The sequence below is a fragment of the Melospiza georgiana genome, chromosome 3 (genome assembly GCF_028018845.1).
Source record: "Melospiza georgiana isolate bMelGeo1 chromosome 3, bMelGeo1.pri, whole genome shotgun sequence".
NCBI classification, from domain to species: domain Eukaryota; kingdom Metazoa; phylum Chordata; class Aves; order Passeriformes; family Passerellidae; genus Melospiza; species Melospiza georgiana.
In genome coordinates, this window is record NC_080432.1 from 107,016,082 (window position 1) to 107,039,457 (window position 23,376).

Here is a 23,376-nt window from a genome sequence, read left to right on the forward strand (position 1 = left end):
GGATTTATTTCAATGGGCCTACAGCTCAGTAGAGTGTATTTTCTCTTGTGAGATCTAACTGCTCATCTAAAAAATAGTAGTGATTACATGGTCTTTAAACCAATATTGAACATAGAGTGGCAAAAAATCCATGAAGTATTGCTTCCTATACCTGGAAAAAAATCTAATTTTTAAATACTGTAAAGCTGATTTGAAAAGAAAACTTCAAATACCAATAGAATAAATTGGACCATGAAGGCATGGCATTAATTTGCCTGGTTGTTACAGTGATTTCAGTCAAACCCACATGTGAATATTATTAATTACAGAGCAAGACAGGCAGTGTGGATCTTTATAATGATGATATAATACTATCTGCGGTTCACAGATTTTTGTCCAATGGCCTACGTATTTGTCCTGGCAGGAATATGTTCCCTTTCTGTATGGTTTCTGAGCAGCAGCCATTAATCTTCAGCAATACCAACACTGATTTTCAACATTTCCTGATTGGGGGCCCAAAAGGAAATGAGGAGGAGTATTCCTACATGTTTACAACTCACTCTTTCATTGTATGTTTGGGGAAAAAACCCACAATAATAAAAGTATATTTATAATGACAGCATCCCACTACAAATCATTAGATTTCTCAAGGAAAATAATTTCTTATCCAGATTCTGTGCCTATTGCTGCAGGCCAATTTAAGCTTGCAAGACAGTTTCCTGTATTTCACACCAACTCAAAAAAGAGCAACTTTTCCACTCAAGGCCTTTATTATAGTCCATGTTTCACTGGGTTTCTCCAGTGCCAGCGTGGCATTCATCCCCTGCAGCTCAGCCCCTCACTCCTGTCGACTTCCCTTGCATGCCTTGGGGCTGAAATGTTTCCTGAGAGCAGAGTTCCTCAAAGCCAGGCAGCCATGGGGTGTAAAGGAAATGCAAGTTAAGCTGCCAGCTGCTGTCACATTCCCTCTGCTGCAGACCTGAGGGTGCAGATGGGCAATGTGTGAAATGTGATGTCCTGAGGAATGGTATGTATCATATACAAGGGATGTATAAGTTAATATTTATTAATTAGACAAGACACAATTTCTGACAACTCCTCAAACTTCCTAATGTAACACTGGGTTGGGTTTGGTTTGATATTTGAAGGGAAACATGATGTAGCAGATATTCAGAGGTAAACCTATTTACATACCATTCCTGGTTCAAAGGGAGAGACCAAACCACTCTGCTGTCAAAGAAATCCCTTCCTTACAAGTATGTAATCAATTCTGCATTTAATGGCTAATTTCAGCGCTTGCAGGAGGTGCCAGAGCAGTATTTTGTTGAAGGGCAGGTGTGGGAGGCTGGTTGCTGAACCAAGGCAGGTGTGAGGGAAGGAGCCCTCTCATCCCACAGAGACAGGGGGAGCTCACCTTCAGGTGGGCTGCAAGACTTTGCTCTCAGCCTGGGAGCATCAGGGAAAGGTTAACAGAGGACTCTGTTTGTTCTCCCTGGCAAGGTCCTTATGAAACACTTTGGTATCAGTGGCTGCACATCTGGCCACCAGGAAAATCCTCTCTCTTAACGAAGTCAACTCACATGGGTATAGGTGATAAACTACCCATTGTATTTTAACACTTCAAAAGGTATTTTAGTATTTTGCTGTCTGTCTCTCTCGCAGAAAACTATGCTTTGTATATGCAAAGGAAAGGAAAATTCTTTACTGTTTCCATCTTTCTGCTTTTCTACTTTCCCTTTTGGAGGGTTACATATTATATAATGCCTTTTATTCTATAATTGCTCTGTTCTACTCTTTTTCCTAAGAGCTAAATTTTCTATTCACTTTTCTTCCCTTTTTTATTATTCTAGTTGTGACCTTTTTTCTTATTCTACCTTTTTGTCACTTCCCAGCTCAGGCTTCCCTCATCCTGCAGATGCATTGACTGACCTGAGAATTCTGGAGACAAAATTGTAGAATATCTACTGTATATAAAATCCCATCGTCTAATTTTTTAGGCAAATGCTCCCTTTAACCTTTTTGTTAACTTAGTAAGCCATGTTTTAGGTAGTTTGTTTACTTTGACTACTCCTATTGGAAAAACAGTCCCAGAACTGAAAATCTTTAATGTTTATCTGATTTCTCCCATTTAACTTCTAAAGCAATTTTAATGATGTCTAGTGAAACCTTTATGAAACTCTGCTATACAGAGATCCTGCTTTGAAAGCCCACCTCTGTCCCTCCTGCCTATAATGCCTGATGTGTTTGTAGGCAGCAGCCTTGCATCCTCTGAGCCTTTGCTTTTGCTGTGCTACTGTACCACATCCTGTCCACTTCCTCTGGCAAAATGGGCTCTCCATGTCCCCATCACCCCTGACCAGCAGCAGTCACACCCTGGGGTCCCTCCTTGGTGGCTGGAGCTGGAGCTGGACGTGGTGCTTGCTGTGGGACAGAGCTCCCTGTGCCTTCTGCATTTGCTTTCATATTTGCCTTTCTCTTTAGGCATGGCATTACCTGGCCTTCCCATCACTTGTCACTCTCACTGGTATAAACAAGAGAATTTGACTCTGTAGCTGTTGTTGTGATGTTCTTGTCTCTTTTTCCTCTTGTTGCAGTGTGTAAACCTGCATGCAATGCCTCAAACTGCTTTTGTATTGACTTTTCCAAGATATTGTAACCACCTTGGAAGTAACCACATAGTTGATTAGTTAAAAACACTGTACAAACTTCTGCATTTTTCTGCAGTGCCTTTTTTTTAATACTCTTGCATTAATATTAATCAATTTGGATCTGCCTGAAAGCTCAAGCCAGGAATGTGGGATAGATAGGTGGGAAGAAACCACATGTGTTCCTTGCGCAGGTAACAGAAACCAGAAGAGAAAGCTGGGTCAAGTTGTCTTGGCACCAGAGAAAACAGTGAAGAGAAGGAGTTTTCAAATGGTCATTAGCAAAACAGCACAGATTAACAAGCAGCAGATGAGCCAAGGCAGAAAGAATAGGTAAAGCCAGAGAAAAGTGCATGCAGGGTATCTGTGAAGTCCTGTTGATTGAATTGAAATAATTTAGGATTTATGAGCATATCATAGATGAAATGCAAATTCCCCATGGGAAAAACCTTGGCAAGTACAGAGCTACAGGGAAAAAGAGAAGATAGGGTTAATGTGTGGAGGGAGAGGTGACTTAAGCAGAATGGAATGAGGGGAAAGAGGCTGGGCAATAGAAGAAAAAGAGTGTAAGCAAAAGGGGAACACAACAGAGATAAATGGAGCCAAGCTAGACACAGAAAGTGGGCACACAAAAGGCAAGAAAATGAAGGGATAGATGGTATTCACAGTGTAGCAAAACAAAAGCCTAAAAACAAACCCTAAAAATGTCTGGCATATCAGTAAATGAGTAAATTCTGTCCTCTCTGACTGACCCCTGGCTTGTTTGTGTTTTGCTGGTGAAGAATGCTTTTGCAGCACAAAAAAAAAAAAAAAAAAAAAAAAAAAAAAAAAAAAATTCAGACCACAGATGCTCTCTTCTATTTTTATTGAATAATTTATAACCAGAGATTAATTTTGTCCAGAATAGTATGGTTTGTTTCCTGTAGCTTGCATTTTCTGCTGTGCAAAGTGCAGAATATACCATAGGAGGTAAGAAGAACTTGTCTAGCAAGTCCCAAAATCATCAATTTTAAAATAGAACCTGGCTGTTTTGTGAGAGGGGAAAAAAAAATTAGCAAAGGTAGGACAGTATACTGAAATATAGTTAAATTGTGCTATTTAGGCAATTTCCTGCTCCATTTGAAATAAAGGGCAGAGATACTGCCAACTAGAGGGATGGTGGCCATCCATCTCTTTGGTACTAAAATTGCTTTAGAATTACATGTATGCTTTTCAGCTCTTCAAAGTAATGATCCCCAGTAAAATGTCCCTGTCACAGGACAGCTGTAGGCTGAAGTCCTCTTTCACAAAGATGTTTTATCATCCTTCTCTAGTAATGCCTGAGCAGTATCTGTTGTGTTGGTTAGGCTTGAAGGATCAGAAGAGAGAGGAATAACTGACAAGTGTCTCTGACCCACTGAACATCTTATCTAGAGTGGAAGGAAGACTAGGAACAGCTTGGGGTTTTTTTTCCCAAAATTCTTCATCTTCTGTTCAAAACAGAATTGCCCACAACCAGCTTTTAAAGTTTTAGTCTTTTTCCAAACTGATCCTCTCTTGCAAACTTTTAAAAATTAGTTTTAAATAGTGATATAATTTGACTTTTTATTTTTCTTTTTCTTTACATTTGCTTAGTGGAAATTGTATATTCAGTGCAACAGTAATAAAGAAGTTTGTATCTTTTCTCATTTTTCTTGAAAGTTCACTCTGTGGGAGAGCACATGACCGGTCATTTTGCAATCAATGTTAAATGCATGAGCTTTCTGGCTTTAAAATATCTGGGATTCTTTGGAAAGCTTGCAACTAGCATATGCCTTATGTGTCATAATGCTGTCCAGTACTCTGAGTCACCAGTTGTTAATTTAACATTGCAGTGGTAGATGAACCTGTTTTTATTAACTTTCTGCCCCAGTTCTGTGTTTATTAAGGTTTTGTCTGTTGTCCTCTAGCTGAGGATCAGATAAGCTCTTGAGAGCAAAACAGATTATTTTTCATCCAAAACAAGCTTTAATAAATGCAAATATAAATCTTTACATAATAATTGCCATAACATGGCTGAGAAAATGTCTTATTTCTAGGGTTAAAGGCTCCACCTATTGGTTAACTAAAGTGAGAGAAATGTAACATTTTCACATAGAAAACTGCAGGTCCTACTGAACATCCTGTGTCTTGCCACATCTTACAAAATTGCTGCCTTCACTGTTTGTGTGATGTCCAAAATGAAGTAAACTCTGACTTATTTCAGAGGGCTGGGCAGATGTGGCACCCAAAATGATGCACTGCTGAGGGAGGCACTATGAAGGGAAATCCTTTCCTCAGACAGGAAGGGTTTGGATTTTGCAAGTGATGTCTTTCTTATCCTGAAAATTATTGGATTTCTTTGCAAAAAATTAGCATCAACTCTTCCATGCCAGAAAAATGAGTGGAACTGAACTAACTCAAATATACAGCTGCATGGTAACTTCCAGACATTTGTCACCTTCAAGTTTAAACAAATCAGAAACAGAAGTATTGATGTGAATATGGAACCCCAATTCCCCAGTATTGGCTTGGGCCATCTCAGCAGTTCAGGTAAAACAGCATTCTGAAGGGATTCAGAGTCATTCTTGGAAATGCAGTGGGAGAATAGAGAGGGGCAAGGATGTCCCCAAGTGGGGCTTGGGGAGGGCAAAGGGAAGGATGGACATTGGGGGGAATCTGGGGGATTTTGGAGACAACTGAGGGCATCATGGGCACGGCTGGGAGCTCTCACTCTGCGCCTTTCACTGCCCACCCACCGCAGGTGCTTCACACTCAGAGTTTGGCCACTTCCCTCATTTCCTCAGACAACTCCTGCGTTCAAATAATTGGTTGTGCTTGCTGAAATGCAGCCCTAGTGTTCTTGCCCATTCATCAGCCATCAGTAACTTGGATGCACATTGTGCAGCACAGAGCACTCAAAAACATCTCGTTGAAGCCAACAAAACGCTTGGACAAGAGAAAGCTGTGTATACAGTTTATTACTCATGTACACAGACTTAGGTCTGTTAGTGTCCCACATGCTCCTGTCTCCACAGAAGAGGCAGAAGGAATGCCTCTGTCTTCATCATCATCCTGGTGGTTACAGCCCTGCTGGCCCCAGCCTGTCCTGCTCCATCCTGCTCCTTGTGTGCTTGCTCCTGCCAGAAGGCAGCAAGATCACTGTGGAAAAAAGAAATGCCTGGGCTGATTTGCTCCTCTTGGAGACAGGGTACTCACAGCCACTGCTTGAAGGGCATCCCTGAAATTCAACTCAGAACGCCTAATTTCAGAGGCTTGTGCTCTCTATACCGCCAATGTAGCACTTGCAAACAGCAATTTAGACAAGAGTTACACATTTAATGAAGATACTTTTTAGTTTCCAATGGATTTCAACAAATTGGATGATAGTACAGAAGAACCTGTACCTGGCAGAAATAAAATATAACAAAAGGGGAAAAATTAATAGGAGAACACTGATATTGATGTCAGAGTGCCATATTTTTTGTAGCATTCACAGCATATCTAGATCCTCTATATACTTGGAAATTAAATCTCATTCATGAGAACTGTTATTTCCTTTACAGAATGGAAATGGAGCATGGTGGGGTAATTTTATGTGTGAAGCATAAGAAAGAGGTTCATGATCCATGGGTCTCGTGTCTTGGTCCAGACTTACTAATAGGGCCAGATGATAAGAGAAGAAAGAGGAAAAGAAATGCTTTTCCTGTTATTGCCCTTTCATTAGTCACTCTTTTTTTCCCTCCTAAAGTGCTTTTTACAGATCACAAAATAAGTTCTGGTTACAAAAGGAACATGGCAGCTTTATGGCTAGATGGATCAGTCTGTGGTTTCTGCTTGCTGCTGGGCTTCAGGCCATGTGAAAAATATTATACAGTTAATGCTGGCTGAGACAAAAACTCTGTACAACTGGGTACAGCAAACCCAAACCAGTGGGTTTAGCCATTGTGAGGCATTTCTGGAGCATGCAGAACATATCCCAACATGCAGAGTCATGCACATAACTTGACAGTGACCCCTTGCCCTGGTGTCTCTGTGCTGACTGGATCATGACACTGTAATTCTATATGCTGCAGTAACTGCCCCACGGCTTGATAATATCAAGCAAAGCACTCTTTCAGTGTGAAAAGACAAGGCAGGGTATCCCAGACCATAATAATTCTGAAAACATCAAGCCGTGTGGAGTTAATACTTCTCAGGGTCTTGCCATGGGAATTTTGCTGGCTGTGGCCCAGACTACAGATAATTAATTATGTCAGTGAAAGGCTCTGGTGGCCTGTTTTCTTCAGAAAAAAAAGTGACATCATCCATGGAGCGCTCTGGCAATAAAGCAGAACAAAGCTGTGTGGGCAGGAAATAACAGACAGATGTCTTCTAGTGCTCATTTGATCTGTTTCAAGGCTTGCTGGAAGAAGTAATACATTGCTCAGTGCTGCTTCTCCTCAGCTCTGCAATCTTTAGCAGGGACTTTTTCAAACATAACAGGCCAAATTAATTTCTGATGTAATTCTTCTGGAGCCACTTCAGAAGATTTATGCAGTGGCTGAGCTAGTCTATCATGTGCCTCTTCTCCAGTATTGATTTTAGAAGAGCTTTCTGAGCTATCACAAGATAAAGCACAATAAAATTAAATACAGTGTAGAGCTCCAAAGGCATCATACAAGGCCAGAAAGTTCTGCATGGTGTGGAGAAGACAGGGCAGTTCTGTTCAATATCCTCAGGGCCCTGAGGGATCATTTGTGTTTCTGGATCTATATTTCACTTACCCTTTTTACAAAATCAACAATCAACAATGGTCACTTTTCATCACTGAAGTAATCTCTACCTCCAGAGTACATCGTGTACCTAGACTTGAATACAGAAAAGGTAAAAGAAATTCATGCAAGTGAAATTCCTATTTTCAAGTATTAGGAAATTAAGTTAAGATGAAAGGTGTAAAAAAATCATTGCTGTACATAAAGTCTTCCTTGCAAAAAAAAAAAACCCAATGTATTCCTGTTGCTGGTGCAGCCTTACTTTGACTCGAGTGTGCAGTTTTTATTAAAAGATATAAAGCTATTAGAGCATGTCCAAAAGACAGCTGTGAAGATGGTGAAGGGTTTAGAGGGGAAACCATAGAGCAGCTGGAGTCCCTTGGTTTGTTCAGTCTGGGGGAGACTGAGGGGAGATCTAATCACAGTCTACAACTTCCTCATGAGGGGAAGAGGAGGGGCAGGCACTGATCTCTGCTCTGTGTGACAGTGACAGGACCCAAGGGAATGGCCTGAAGCTGTGTCAGGGGAGGTTTAGGTTGGATATCAGGAAAGGTTTTTTAACCCAGAGGGTGGTTGGGCACTGGAACAGGCTCCCCAGGGAAGTGATCACAGCACCAGCCTGACAGAGTTCAAGAGGTGTTTGGACAATGCTCTCAGGCACAGGGTGTGACTCTTGGGGCTGTCCTGTGCAAGGCCAGGATTTGGATTTGATGTTCTCTGTGAGTCCCTTCCAGCTCAGGACTTCTATGATTCTATGATTTTATGTAATTAGCCAGCGTTTTGCATGGTTAGCATCACTGAGTGAGTGATACAAACAAGGCTACTTCAGATATCTGGTACAGGAGAAAAAAAATATTTACTCAGTTTTTGGCAAAAAGATCTTTGTGTGATGCAATATGCAATAGAGCACCTAACCTCCCTGCTTTGAAACATGCTTTGTACAATAGAGGGGCTAGAGAGAGCAATCAGGCCTTTAACAAAAGCGTCATTCCAGCTGTCAGGAGTAGTTTTTACTACGTTCTGCATACATATTTATAGTATTACGAGACAAAATTAAGAAAGTACACTTTCCTTCTAATTATTTTTGTTTCCTCCTAAGATAAGAATGAAGGGAAGTTACTGGTCTTAAACAGGGACTAGTGGATTAGTGTTAGAAAAGATTTTCAGATACAGGTGTTTGAGTGCCCCTGCTTGAAGGTGCTTTCTTTCATTAAAATCTTTCATTAAAATAGTGATATCCACTTTCTGAGGTCTCTAATGGAGCTTTTCAGAAATGAGGCTATTCCTGCCCTGATAGCAGCACATCATGTTCTGGATAGCGCAGAAAGCAGTGTGAGAACATTCTCCTGATCTCCCTCTGGATGCTTTGAGTGTGATGTTTATTAACTCTAGGTGAAATATTTGTAAAGCCTACTGGCATTTAGGAAATCAGTCACTGGTAAGACCCCACCATTACATGGATAACCTGTGACCTTATCTAGTTTCGGATGCTGAACAGAGCAGCTGTTGTGCTATAAATAACTTGAACTGTGTGCAATGCAAAGAACAACAACACAAGTAGAAGTAAAGGTTCCTGTCTGTGGTTTCATAGTTATTTTTGTCATTAATCTCTGGCAAGAAAAATACAACTTCATAAATATTAAACATCTGCTACTTAGTGCACTTCCTTGTGTAGATATAATAAAGTGTCTTCATAAGCAGAAAAGAAATATTCAAAAGCTGGAAATATCAGGTTGCTAAAATATTACATAATTGCATTTCCCGTAAATGCTATTCTTGCTCCTGAATTTTCAAAATTTCTTTCATCTAATTAAGAGGATTGTTGTCATGTTACTGAAATATAGAGATTTCTCTAAAGTAGTTAGATGACTCCAGATGTGGAGCTATGAAGGTAATAGGTACCAGTAACTGATTTTGAGAGATACAAACTATGAATTTGCAGGAAGGCTACTTAGGAAAAAGAATCAGAAGAAGAGTTTAGACATGTACTGGCAAATGATCTTGAGCTGGGTTTTACACCTGACAGTGTAAAACAGTGATTGCTTCAACTCCATTCAACCCATCTTGAACACAATTGGATCTTTTCCCCCGATTTACTAGATGCCTTATATGAAACGAGTTTGATCAGTTCAGTCCCATTTCCCAGGTGACGAATGGCCTGTGGCAAAAAATTCCCCGTTTAGTGGGTGCTGAGTTTTGTCAGCAGGCTCATGGGAGAGGCCAAAGACTGTGGGAATGGGGAGAGAGGGCTGTAGTAAATTGGCAGGGCAGGGCATGAGGAAGAGGCACGTCTGAACGCCCAGCTCGCGTAACAGTCTTTCCATTGACCAAGAATCTGGTTGCTAGGCTGCCAGACCCCTTTTACAAGCAGCAGAGTCATGCTATTGTTTCCTAAATGGTTTCAATTTTATGCAGGAACCTCTTTACATCCTTTCTATATCTTTTAAATATTTTACTAGGCGTGTAGTAAGGCGAGGTTTGGAACACGGCCCCCTGCTCCGCTCATTCGGTGAGCACAACAAAGTCCTTCTCCTTTATTCTGCCAAAAAGTGAGTGCCAGCCTCCCATCTGGGCAAGCAGTGTGCACTCATGAGAGAAGGGGAGCATTGTCTTGGATTTCCCAGGTAGTAACACAGACCCCATCTCTTTGGTAAGTGCACTCATGAGTGGGGAATAGAGGGGAGGGAAAGGAGAGCAGGCAAAACTTTGTGGGACAGCAGTGCTCCCCAGCACCTCAGGCCATCCATGGCGTGCTCAAGAGCTGAGGTCATCAGCCTTTAGATTTTGGCACCTCCAGTAAGCATAAAATAAGCTTAGACATAGTTCAACTTTACAGCTCTTCTATCAGCAGGAGCAACCGAAGGAGTTAAATGAGTACATCTTTAATCTGTCTTTATTGCTCCTACTGCTTAGAGAATCTGGTACCTGGGACACTTCATTAATGGAAAGGTATCTTTATTTTCAAGAATTCACAACCTTAACAATATAGACAGAAAGGTAGCTCAGTGTTTTCTCTAGGACAATTGAAGTAATGAAAAACTAATAAAAGTAAATTTTTTTAAATTCCATATTTTGACTTAAAAGAGCTCTTCTGACTAATTGCAGTCTTCTGGACTTTTGCAAATAAGTTTCATTGTGTTACAAGCTGTTGCAATATGCAGTCTTCTCAAGCCTGGATGCTCTTTCTCATCACAGCACCAACAAAACAAAACAAAAGCAGGACTTGAGAGATGATTTTCCTGCACCAAAAATCATGTTCCTTCTACCAAAACAGCTAAAAACTGTTCTTTGGGATACACAAGTTTACTCACAGTTTGAAATACCTTCCTTGTGTTTGTGTCCTAGCATATGATTTACACAAAACAGGATTGCACTTTGGGGCAAGAGGCACCAGCAGTAGATTTCCACCAGTAGAAACAGCTTGATGAAAACTCCCTCTTCTTAGCTAGGGACCCCCACTTTTGAGTCTCTCATGCTCAAAGGTGTGCTACTTCAAAATTCACAGGTATGGATTTTGAAGTAGCCCCAGCGCTCCTCTGCAGGATTATTCTGACTTGTTTTCTGAAGATGGTCTGCTTCCTGCAGATCACTACACATTGGAAAAAAACACCTCTACCTGACCTCTCTTCAGGGGAAAATTGGTCATCTGGAGAAATATGAAATCACAAGATACACAGGCATGCTGTTTCAGCTCCTTCCCTCTATATCATCCTGAGGAGTTTCAGAGAGACTGACTGGAATTCACAAACCCCAAGCTGATGGATGTCGCTTGGATGTCTCTCTGACCTAGGTTAGCTGCCCTTCAGAATCTCCCTGTGATGGAGCTTATTTCTGACCAAATAAAAGCAAATTTGTCTCCAGTTTATTATTAGCATTAGGTTCCCTTTTTGGTTCAATGCTTCCTAGCAACCTGTGTGTCTGTTTGTCATTTGTTTTTCACAAGCTGTTATCACAACTGAAACAAAGTCCTTGGTGAATTAACTGATACCCTTGAGAAGATAAGGATAGGAGAAATGGCTGAGCCCAGAAAAGGCAAAAGGCAGCCTGCCCCATTAATGCCAGCAGAGTGTGGGGTACCCAGGAAGGGAACAGGATGGGGCATGGTGCCACCCAGCCTGATTCTGGGCTAGGTACCCTCCCATGGGCTGAGCAAGGGCTGTTTGGTGCTGACTGTCCTGCCCCGTTCCCTTGGAGCTAGGCACATCACTGCTTCACTTTTAAGATGAAGCAATGAATGGGTTTTTTTCTTCAAAGTTCTGAACTGAGCTTGGGCACCTATTTTCCTTCTTGGGGTGTCAGTTCCTCCATTCAGCATCATCCATTCCCCTGGCTTGGCTCCCTCTGGCTTTTGGGGGACCCAAACCTGCAGCATCCAGAAGCCTTTCTCAGTTAGCAGGGACACTCTTAGCTGTTTCGGGGGCTCTTATCCCTACTCCCTTGTGCTAAAGTTGCTCCATTTGAACAGTGAGTGATGACAGACTAATGAGGCCTGAGAGAAAGTCAGGCAGTGCACAACTGAACAGGGCAGGGGCACTTGCTGGGCAGAGCAGCTGCCTGCACAGCTATTTCTGTATCAAGTAACCACTGCAGGGAATGGAGTCCAGCTCTTTGCTCTGCCTATTCACAGTGTTAAATCCCCAGTCCTGAGCTGTCTCTGGCTGCTCTGACCAGCCCTGCCAGTGTTTAATTTTGCCATCCAAGGCCCCACAGTTCCAACGTGAGAGAATGAACTCATCCTTCTCCCCTCCCAAACAGGGTCTGAGATGTGCTTGTCCCTGAGGAAAGGGCTGTGTGGGGTATGAAGCTTTGTGTGCTCAGAATCAAAACAAAAAAACATTTCAACATGATTGGTTGTGTCCCTTGGTGCAGAGGGTAAAAGGGAGCTGCTCCCTCATCCCCATCCCTCTGTGTTGGTGCTCCCTTTGCCTGTGGCCCAGGGAAGCACACAGCAAGATACCAAATTAGTTCATTGGGACAGGATGAACCTCATGGCCTCAGCACTGCCTCTTCCTAAAAGGGCTTAAGACAACACATCATAAAATCTGGACATTTAGGAATCCCTGCATACTCCCATGCTATCCTACTGGACTTTTTAAAGGCTTTTTCTTCAATATAGAAGCATTGGCCTCATGGTGATGAAGACACTAAGACATCTGTTATTTCCTCAGGGATAGAGAAAAGTAATGCATTCACAAACCTGTCAAGAACCTGCCTAAAACAACACTTTTCCTGTATTGAGAATGGCACAGTCTTAGGATGTGATGTAGTGAGGTGTACATGCTCTTCTGCCTTTCTTTGGGACTAGCTCACATAATTCACTCAGTTGTAACATCCATGAGTGATGAACCTTTCCTGCTCTCATTTTGAAATAAGATTAATACCATTCCAATTTGCATTTTGTATCTTGCAGACAAGTGCAAATATTTTACTTCAGGTTACAAAATGTTATGCATAATTTTATATATATTGGGCTAGTTCTTATTTAGATGGCATGATCTTTGCCTGAAGTTCATTACTTATTTTCATGTTAGACTGTTTTAAATTAAAAAAAAATTAAAGGATCTGTACCATTTCCCAAAATTATTTTCTTACTCATTTTAAAATCAAGTAGTTTTGTTGAGCTGTGGTGCCTCTGAGGTTCTGGGTAAAGATTTAAGATTTGCTACAGGGATGAATTGAATGCTGTTATGAACGGCATGGAAAAGCGTGAAGAGTTGGTCAGTTCATAAATCTTAAAACAGTCATTGCTTACACAGGGGCAGGATTTGTAAAGAATTTTTTCCTAAAATGTCTGAACCTTTCCTTAGTGCTTAATTTACTTCCCAAGCTCACATGGGCTGTCAGAAAGGCAGGCAAGAGAAAAATGCCCATCCTCTTATGCTCCCCCATCCATTTGCACTTGTGGGAAAGATGTTCTCTAGGGAAACCCAGGAGCCCACCAAAAACCTGTAGGTTATACAGATCCTCCCTGGACTATGGCCTCATAAACATGCCTTGGAAGGCAAGCAGGTGCCCTGCCCCCAGTTTACAGATGGCTTAACAGGTGTTGGCAAGTATCATTAGAAACAGAGCCCTGGCTTAAGTGTTTATCCACAGCACAGCCCTAAAGTGCTCCTTGTGCGTAGCCAGGTGGCCCTGCAGAGCTGTCTGGTCATGCCCAGGTGTTTGCTCCTGCTGCTGGAACTGGGGAGCTTCCACCTGGCTGCCCTTGGCCACAGGTGCAGCACAGCCCTCCTCCATGGCTGGGAGGATTTGCTCAGACTTACCATGTCTCGTTAGCTGGTGTCTGCAATGTCTAGGGTTTTGTTTAAAAAAAAAAAAAAAAAAAAAAAGAAAAATTATTTTAAAGGTTACTTGAAAAGAGTATTTAGCCACAAATTCAGTTAGGGAGTGAATAGGAGGTAACCATCTGAGAAATATTAGTTCAGCTCACTTGTGCTGCTTGTTCTCCTCATTTTCTTGTCCCTTCAGGGAACACCATGGGCAACAACTAAAATCCAGTTTATGAAGAATAATGATGTTCTCTGGCTGTAGTTGCAACTCAGATAAAAATTCATATCATTCAAATGTAATGTCATACAGGAACAGAATAATTCATCCCTTAAAGTACAATATTTGTATTGGACTGATCATGTTTAATCTGAGATTTCCCAACATTTTTATATTTGCATTGACAGCCTGTCATTTTTCTAATTTATTTTTGTGTATGCAGTCTGTACATATGAAATGCCCCTATTTTCCCCAGGTTCCCTCTTGGTTAATAGGTTGACTCATGACAGTGATTTGCACTATTACAGGCAAGGGAGGATGTGATCCACATGCTGAAGACAGAGAAAACCAAACCCGAAGTTTTAGAAGCTCATTATGGGTCTGCAACTCCAGAGCACGTGCTTCGAGTGCTGCACAGGGATGCCATCCTCGCCCAAGAAAAGTCTGTAGGGGAAGACGTCTACGAGAAACCAATTTCAGAGGTAACAACTTCTTGATTATTATGTATGTGCAGGGGGAAGCCTAGCCAGAAGTGAGACTCCATATATTTTGGATGTATTCAAAGCGTGCAAGAGGATTACACAGGATTTGTACACTGAAAACAAAACCTTGCTCACTCATATGCAGAATAATTTGTAAGCGAAGTCACTGGATTTGAACACAAACCATAAAGAGGTTTTATTCTTCCAAGGGCTGGTGCTGTTAAGCAAGACCAAAATCTTTGAGTGTTAAATTTCTAGTTTTTAAATTCCTTTCAATTACAGGCTTCAACCTCTACTGCTCACAGCACTGGTAACTACTCCTTCATTTTCTTGGCATACTAGAACACTGTCATGAGGATAGTTAAGAAAAGAAGACCTTTGGAGATTGACTTTGAACATATTTATGGGATCATAAATCCATATTCATTTTACATCACTTAAACTCTAGGACTGTAAAGTCAATTCAGCCCCTAAAGGAGACTTACAGGACTCCTAGCTTTAAAATTTAAGCAATAAATGAATGTCAAGTAGACCTGAGAATTAGAGTAGACCTGAGAATGTCTGAGGCCAGACTGAATGCCAAAATAAACAGCCATTGCTCCTGTTCATAGTTTCATAACAGTCCAGGTCATGGGGAAGGAGCATGCAACAACAAAGTTCATCTAATTAGAACATTTAATTTGCTCACCAGGAGTTGTGTCTACCATGGGATATTTCTGTACTGTGTATTCTCATTGAAGCATCTCCTGGAATTTTTGAGATGTTAGTAAATAAGGAAATCAAACCATAGTATGTGACAGCATGCATAAAATCCTCGCAAACAAGATTAAAAGAGTTTAGCAAGGCTTTTTTTCAAAGAAGCTGAAAATTTGACAGGGACCTCAATGTAAAACTTTTGTCATGTGCAGATTCACAAGGCTTACGTTGAAATAAAGTAGAAAAACTAAGTGCAAAAAAATGCTGAATCCAACCTGGCTCTTTGATAAAATGCAATGATTTTTTTACTTTGACTGCTATGGTCAGCTTCTGGAGAGCAAACTGCCATGGTCCTCCTGCTCTCTTATTTCCCTCAGTTTACCAAGATATGATGTGAAATAACAGCAGCCCAGGGCAGCTGGGGCTGAGGAAGATGAGATTCTCACAGGGCAAGGGTTGGGAATGGGCAGAGCAACCCGACAAGTACCAAGGCTGAGGGCTGCTTTGGCAGGGAGGAGGCTGGAGTTGGCCATCTGCACCCAAGAAATAGCAAAAGGAGCAACATGAATAGCCATGATGGATTTGGAGTGCTCTGGCAAGTTTGTAGACACGCCTTCCTGTTTGTTTTTTTTTTTTCCTGTTTGTTTGAATAATAGTTGGCATATTAAATTAATAAAAAATGCAGAGGACAAAGAGGGTAAAAGGTTGTGAATAAATAAAGAGAATTTCTGTCAAAAAACAGGCTGAGGGGAAATTCCTAAGGCTTATATTTAATTGCATTTGGTAATGTAAAACTGCATCTGGACAGAATCTAAATAATTTGGGTCTTTTATCTGAGCAGAGTTACAGGTGTGTTAAAGATGTGTAACTGAAATTTCAGCCTTCAAATTACACTTTATGCTCTTCATGCACGTGTCCAGTCCCCACACAGGTGTGTGAATTCAGGCTCCCAGGCTCTGAGTTCTGAGTTACAGCTTTTTCCCAGTGAAATGAAGAAAGCGTGCACAGCACCTCACCACAGGGGAAATACAGCACTGCAACAATATTATTTGTTACCCTAAAGCTGAGTGAAATTCTGTCCTTTGTGCATCTGAAAACTGTGCAAATGTTTATTGCTAATATGTCATCCAAATAAATCATTACTTTCACAGGGCAGTTATTTCTAGTCACTGCTTCATGTAAAACCCAAGACATATAATTACGGGACTTGCATTTACCAAACACAACATTGTTGGTCAATAAATCAGATGAAGTAAGCAAGGAGACCTTTAAAAGAGTCTGTTCTCCCTTCCTCCAATCCAGCTGGACAGACTTGAAGAAAAGCAGAAGGAGACGTACCGGCGCATGCTGGAGCAGCTCCTGCTGGCAGAGAAGTGCCATCGTCGCACCGTCTACGAGCTGGAGAACGAGAAACACAAGCACACAGATTACATGAACAAGAGCGATGACTTCACCAACCTCTTGGAACAGGAGCGGGAGAGGTGAGTGAAAGACCAACCCCGGTGCTTGTCCCTTCAGCAGTGACACAGCCAGGAATTTCTGTGTTTAAATGACACTGAACTTTTGTGTGAAACATCTGTAAATGTTGGTCCACTCCTGTCATTTGTACACACGTTACTGTGCAAGTCTGGAGCTGGAGGAATACCGCTGAATGTTCCTGCAGTGTGAGCTTGACTTAAGAAACAAATTTGTTTTGAATTAGTCATGGCCATTTTGGGTTCACCTCCAGGTAGCTTTTGATCAGATGTTATTTGTGTTGGCTGAGTTTGGGACTGGCTTGCTTAGCTAAGTGCTGAGTTTGTGAGGGACAGAGCACTGTTGCCACAGCAGGAGGGCAGGGTAAGGAAAACCACAACACACATGAGGATACTGGCACACCAGTGCTGGGACTCTGCCATGCCCTTTGCGTTTAGGCTTGCAAAGTCACAAACCATCTGCATGCTTTTTCATAGTTTGAAGACACATGCCTCAGGCAAGTTATCTGGAAGAAAATATTATCATGCTCATAAAATGTGCCCAGCCTGTGATGGACTATCTGCAGTGGTTATCTCACAGTCCCATACACCCCACATTTCTTTTTTTTTGAGTGTTTATCCTGCTTGTTGGACGAGTAATTTGTTCACTGTGTCTCTAAGAAAAGAAAGATATCACTTACCTTAGCTGAAGACTGAGCACCAGTAACAGCCTCAGTTTGTCAATATGAAATTTTTGTGCTTATTCCAAACTGCTTGAAATCAATCCATGATGGTTTTTTTGTTGGGTTTTTCTTTTCTTTTTTTCTTTTTTTTTTTCTTAAAAACGGCTCTAAGAAAAATACTTAAGGCAAGTTCAAAGAAGAAATGCTTTTGAGGAAACCACAGGCTTGTGGCAGACATTTGCGAAAAGCCAGGAGCAAAACTGTTTAGTGTATTTCCTGAACTCAGTTCAGTGCCAACTTTGAGTAGGTGGCACATGAGCTACAGTGACCGTATTTCCTGGTTTAATAGGTTTTGGTTTTATTCTGTCTTTACTTTCCTGGGTTGATTGGCAAACTTTAAAGAACAAAAATGCTTCCGCATCTTAGGAAATTGATTCTCACAATAGAAAAGGAAAAAATGTAAAAATAAATATGCTTTAAGAATAAAAGATGTTGTATTTTCAAGTAAGGAGCAACTTCACATCTGATTCTCATAGAAGACATTTTGTCTTGATACTGAATATCCGTGTATGTGTAGACACATACAATGTGTGGACACAAAAGTGGTATTAAAATACTATTTACATTTGTCCTTACATTTTAATATACACATTAATTTGACAATTGTTGCCTTCTTATTATTCCCTCTCAATGTGTGAAAGCCACTAAATAGTCTACTTTTATGACCTGGGTTGAACTGACTTCCTTTAATGAAGTGATTAAAGAGCTTTATGTCTTGCCACTAAGATATCATGTCCCAAATCTGTGGTCATTTTCTCTTACCCTTCCTGCTCTCTCAAACTTCAAGTTTTCTACATTCTACAATTTTTGGAAAAACAGCAATAAGAAAAGGAAAATTTGAATTTGAATTTGAATTTCTCTTGAAAGCAGATCTTTAAGAGCAACTAAATCCATTGGCTTTATTCATCAGTGCCTCTGTACAGGTGGCTGCAGGGCAATAATTGCAGTGCTGAAGCCCTTTTGATTTATGTTGAGTAGCACCAGAAATATGATGTTTGCTATTTATTCCACTTTGTTTGTCTATGACACTAATTTGTTTCAAGATAGTAGTGGCCAAGCAGAGAGAACATGACATGCAGCTAAACATAGAAAACCAAGATGCATGTACCTCCCTCTTCAGGTTCCTCCTCTCAGATCACTTGCAGAGCAGATTGGCAAAATCAGGATGGGCTTACTTGTTAAGCATAAAGTCTTAAACAATCTCAATTTCTTACCTTTGTTTTCTGACTGCACATGAAACTGAGGCTGCACCCACATCTTTGTAGATATTAAAAACTAGAAGTAGTATTGTTTAAGGGCTATATTCACAGAGAAAGAGAGGGTGATAGGATGACTTCTTAGGAAAGCCCCAAAGTGGCAATAGATTTTGTCAAAAAGAAAGTTTGAAGTGGAAAAATTAAGTTGCAACAGATTAAAGCATACAAAAATCTCATACTCAGTCTACATATGGGGACAGAGAACTGACCTGCCCAAAGGCATTTTTAAGGTCCTGCAAAGGCATTCTTGTTTTATAAGCTCCACTATACATATAATTCATTTTACTGTGGTACTTTGAGGGCTATTTTATTAAGAGCTGAACAGACTTGTAGTCTCCATGAAAACAAAAAGGGACACAGAGTTGAACTTTGCCCGTCAGCCACTCTGCTGCCCTCGCAGTTATAATGTTAATGAGACAAGGTGAGCCAGAGGAAGAACAGTGCTGCAGGATGGCCATCTCACAGCAGTCTGCTACAGTGAGAGAAGTAATAATTTCTACGCTGGCTCTAAGTAATTTCAGCAGTTTCTTTCCTCACAGCATTTTATCCATCTTCCCGAACCATTGTTGTCTACATCAACTTTTGCAAGCCACATCTGCTTTTGCTGTCTTGTGAAAGTTTGAACAAAGCAAAAAGGGGATTCTTTAAGAAAGAAATATGCCTCAGTTCTAACGTATGTCTAACACTCTGTTAATGTATTTACTTTGGAACATTTTTTTACATGCGCTTTCATACATTATCTCTAATCCATCTACAACAACATGCTACGAAAGCAAACAGTTCCTATGAGTGACTAATTATTAGGCCAGCCTCATACAGGAAGGAAGTAACAGGAAAACATGATTTCTCAAAAATAATGATGCGTGAAAAATTTGAAAAAGAGAAAATTGTGCACTGGGATATTCAAAATGTAGACAGCTGGGGATGTGGGGGTAAATGGAGAAGGCTGAAGGGCCTCACTTTTGCTGTTGGCTCTGCAAGACCAAGTGCAACTGACCTGAAGAAAGATTGTGGAAAAGGTTTGCATGTTACAGGAAAAGAGTAGTGATGACCATTTGCCAGGTGGAGATGAAAGAAATCTGGTACTTTTAGTGGAGGGTGCTTCTACAGACATGGTGGATGAAGCGTTTTGCAAATTTCCCTATAGTATGCTATAATAGTATCTAATGATGTTTGAAAGTTATGCAGAGTATTTTCTATTTTTCTGTGCCATCAAATTTCCCCTTTCAATGCTTGCCCACCTCAGCTGCTGTTTCTCTAACATCAAGCTGTGCTTGGGTGTCTCTGACTCTGGGGAATGCAGAACAGACATCTTCCCGGAGCCTCCTGAGGAGGCTGAGGAATATGGGGAAGAGCTGAAGGCCCCCAGGCCCCCTCAAAGACTTGGATGAAAGATGGTGGTGTGAGGAGTCTCTGGTCTGAGAGGTGGAGAATGAAGGGTCTGGTCAGAACTGCATTGGTGCTGTGGCTTGCAGGGGGCACTTGGAGAGCAGCAGAGCAGGCACCAGCAGCCCCAGGGATAAAATGTCTTCCCAGCACAGGCACCCTCATGAACTTCAGCTGTGCTTTGGGGAGGGAGCTGGTGGCGTGACTTTGGGCTAAGCTGGGCACAGCTAAACCAGCTATTGGTACTTCATGACCCCAAAAGTTCTTGTATAAAGCAGGCTTAACATGAAATGGTACTTGGCTGGTCTCTGTGCTGCCTAGTCCCAGCCCTCCTGCCTTCCCTTTAGGGACCTGGGGGCAGGGTTGGGGGAAATCTTTAGTTTATTAAATATGAACTTTTTCATTTGATCAGCAGGGCTTTTTTTTTTTTTTCTGGTGGAAATGGGTAGAGATCTTTGCAATCTCAGCATTTCTTTGATGTTTTGATTGACCTAGGAGATGAGGTTTTAAATGCTGACATTTTTAGAGGTGCTAATCTCCGAAAATTTTTTCTCGTGCCCTTCTTTTAATCCTGTTGGTTGACAGCACATTTTGCTCCTATTAAAAGCACTGCAAAGCTCCCATTGATTTTAAAGGTTCAGAAAGAGGCTTAAGGTGAAGACCACTGAGGCAGTCCTGCCATCCAGGATGGATAGAAGAAATAGCCTGAAAGCCTGCAAAAGGAAGGAGCAGGGAATTTCTTTATATGGATGAGAAGTGGGTTGCCAAACAGAGGGTGTGATGTGGCAGAAAGGCTCTGTTGGAGCTCTGTTATGGGGGATCCATCCATGTGACTGCTTTGTGAGTCATTTGATCATTTCCAGCACGATCCCTGAGCCTGCTGAGACTCTGTCACCCCACCACATGGTGATCAGGAAATGTGCACCCAGTATCTCACATTGTCTGTGCTAAAGGACAGATATATTTTATTGTAAGGCTGAATACTTTATTGTATTCACTGAAGTGATGAGGATTTAATATTGGTTCTTGCTTTCCTCAGTGCTTCAAATTATTCTTTACAAGCACTGTGAGTGTTCTCAGTGCACTGAAGCATTTCACATTTTCCTCAAAGGCAAGGCTGAGGATTCAGTCTGTGCTTCCTAAGCATTGCCCTGCTAAATCTGGTTTTAGTTAAACCCTCTTTTTGAACTACATGACCATAATTAGATCTGCCTAGAGGAGACAGCAAGACTGTGACCCCAGCTCTTTCCCCCACAAAGTTCCCTTTCAGTCTTCACGTAAAATTGTCTCCTCTTTGCCTTCCCCACTGCAGCACCCCCATCAAGGAATGCACTGGCAAGGCCCTCGGAGGTCTGTGATAATACATTCCTCTGGACTTCAGTCATGCTGGCACCGAGATGCTCTTGGCTGCTCTGCTGGTGATGTAATTCTGGGCCCACATCACCTGCAAAGGAAACTGATCTGTGAGCAATAAAGCACACAGCCCCCTTGAAACAAAAATGGAAGTGTTGATGTTAACAAGTTTACAAACTCCCCTTCCTCCCCTTTTTGCATTTCTGCTTTTAGTACCAAGGCTTCCCTTCTCCCTTTTCCCACGAGACGGCAGCACCAAGCCTTTCACTGGGAAGTGCCTGCCTTTCTGCTTCCCTGCATTTCATGGATCCAAGCAAGTGTAAAGGCTGGAGTGTGATACAGGTTGGAGATTTTGAGTGTGTTGCCTTTCCAGTTTGTGTTTTCCCTCGATTTTTATGAAGACTGTAAAATAAAGGAGCTGGCAGGAAGACAGCAGGGCAGAGTATCCAGAGTATCCATCAGTAATTTACTTGTTTAGAGAGCAATCAAGCCAAAAATATGAAGTGTTCAGGACTAATACATTTCTGTGATTTATCACCATAAAGCCAAATTCTGTGGTACGAATAGGCCCATACAGAAGTATTGGGGTGAGGTAAAGGATCCAAATATGTAACACAGATTTTGGCCTGTAAGTGTAATCTATTGGTGATTCCTCGTAAGTCTGGAAATAAAGTTACTTTACAGAAATATTTTTGCTATCTTCTTTCCCCCCCCCCCCCCCCCAAGAGTTTTTAGCCATATTTGTACTCTGGCTTTTTTTCTCATATGGAGATTTTTTTCTATGTCCTGGTTCCGAAATTGAGACCAAAAAAAAGGAAAAGCCATCCCAAAGGGACTTCACCATTGCCTACAGCAGTTACTCATTTTACTGCACATTACTGGCCTTACTAGAGCACTGAGTCACTCTGTCTGCTTTTCAGTAAGTGCATCTACAAACGTTTAATATTATAATGTAGAAGACAAGGGCAGCAGTGCATTTTTGTTCTTTTCAGGCTGGCATGCTATCAGTATGGTTTGAAAAAGCTGGTTATTTTCTGTCAATATAATATATTCACAGGGTCACAGATCAGAAATTCTGGGATAGTCCATGAAAAGAAATGAATTAAAAAACCTGGCAATGACAAATGCAATTTCTGCACAGTTAAATAAATCTGAAGGCAGTCCATTTTGCAGGTCCTGTTTTACAGCTCTAGCTGACTGCAAGGCAGAGATGACTAAAAGTTTAAGTTTTAACTAATGAATCTGGTCCCAGCTTCCAACAAAATGGTTCCAAAGGTAATTTGAAAATGAGAGAACAAACAGTTACATCTGACTGTGGAGAAACAATACGAAAGTATTGCAAGTCTTACACAATGTGAGCTGGGACTAATCCAAATCCATCTCTTTACACTTGGATAGTCCTCAAAACTGTCCAGTCATTCAGCCACTTCTGGGATTATATAAAATGGCATCATGTGTTGTTTCAGCTACTTTTCCAAAATTTTTTCTAAGTAGGCATCAGCTTCACAGCCCTTGAGAGAGAATTATTATACAAAACTATATGTACTTCATTATTCCTAGCAAGTTTGCTTGCTAAAATCATCAATTCAAATGCTCCCAGGGTCAGACAGGGGGAAAAAATTACTTCATTCAAAATCTACTCACGAACTCAAACTCTGTCCAGGGTGCAATAGGTAACAATTTGAACATTTAGGAGGCCTTTGGCATGTTTCAGAGTTATTATACTACTGAAATAAATATCAGCTCGCAGCTCTACTGAGGCCATCTTTTTAAGTTGTCATTTTTTAGGCAGAGAAAACAAGAATTGAATCAGGGTCATGTAGGGAAAATTGCTTCCTCATTCAGAGAGATCAGAAACAGGTTTCAGTTGAAATGCCAGGTTTCAGTGAATTTCTAAAAAATTTAAATAGATACCACTTATTTAAAAGCATAAATATATAAGAGGCTCTTGAGCTTGAACACGTTGGATATTTGCTTTATGTTTGAATGCAAGTTTACCTGTGCAGAGATCCTGTGCACAGGCTAATTAGTGAAGTATATAACCTACTGCCCTAATGGCCTACTGATATCCAAGACCTGTTCTGTATGGTCTGATAACTTCCATCAGTTGTATCAAGAACCTCAGGACACCATCTGACCAGG

At 41.2% G+C, this 23,376-nt stretch overlaps 1 protein-coding gene across 2 annotated transcripts in view; it reads left to right on the plus strand.

Annotated features, from left to right (window-relative positions):
* The window catches only part of FILIP1 (filamin A interacting protein 1), a 101,755-nt gene that overhangs the window by 45,023 nt on the left and 33,356 nt on the right, over positions 1–23,376 (plus strand). For both annotated transcript variants that reach the window (XM_058021186.1, XM_058021185.1), the window contains exons 3-4: positions 14,173–14,346; positions 16,345–16,523. In XM_058021186.1, the coding sequence (XP_057877169.1) occupies positions 14,173–14,346; positions 16,345–16,523 (353 nt within the window). The remainder of the gene's footprint in view (positions 1–14,172; positions 14,347–16,344; positions 16,524–23,376) is intronic.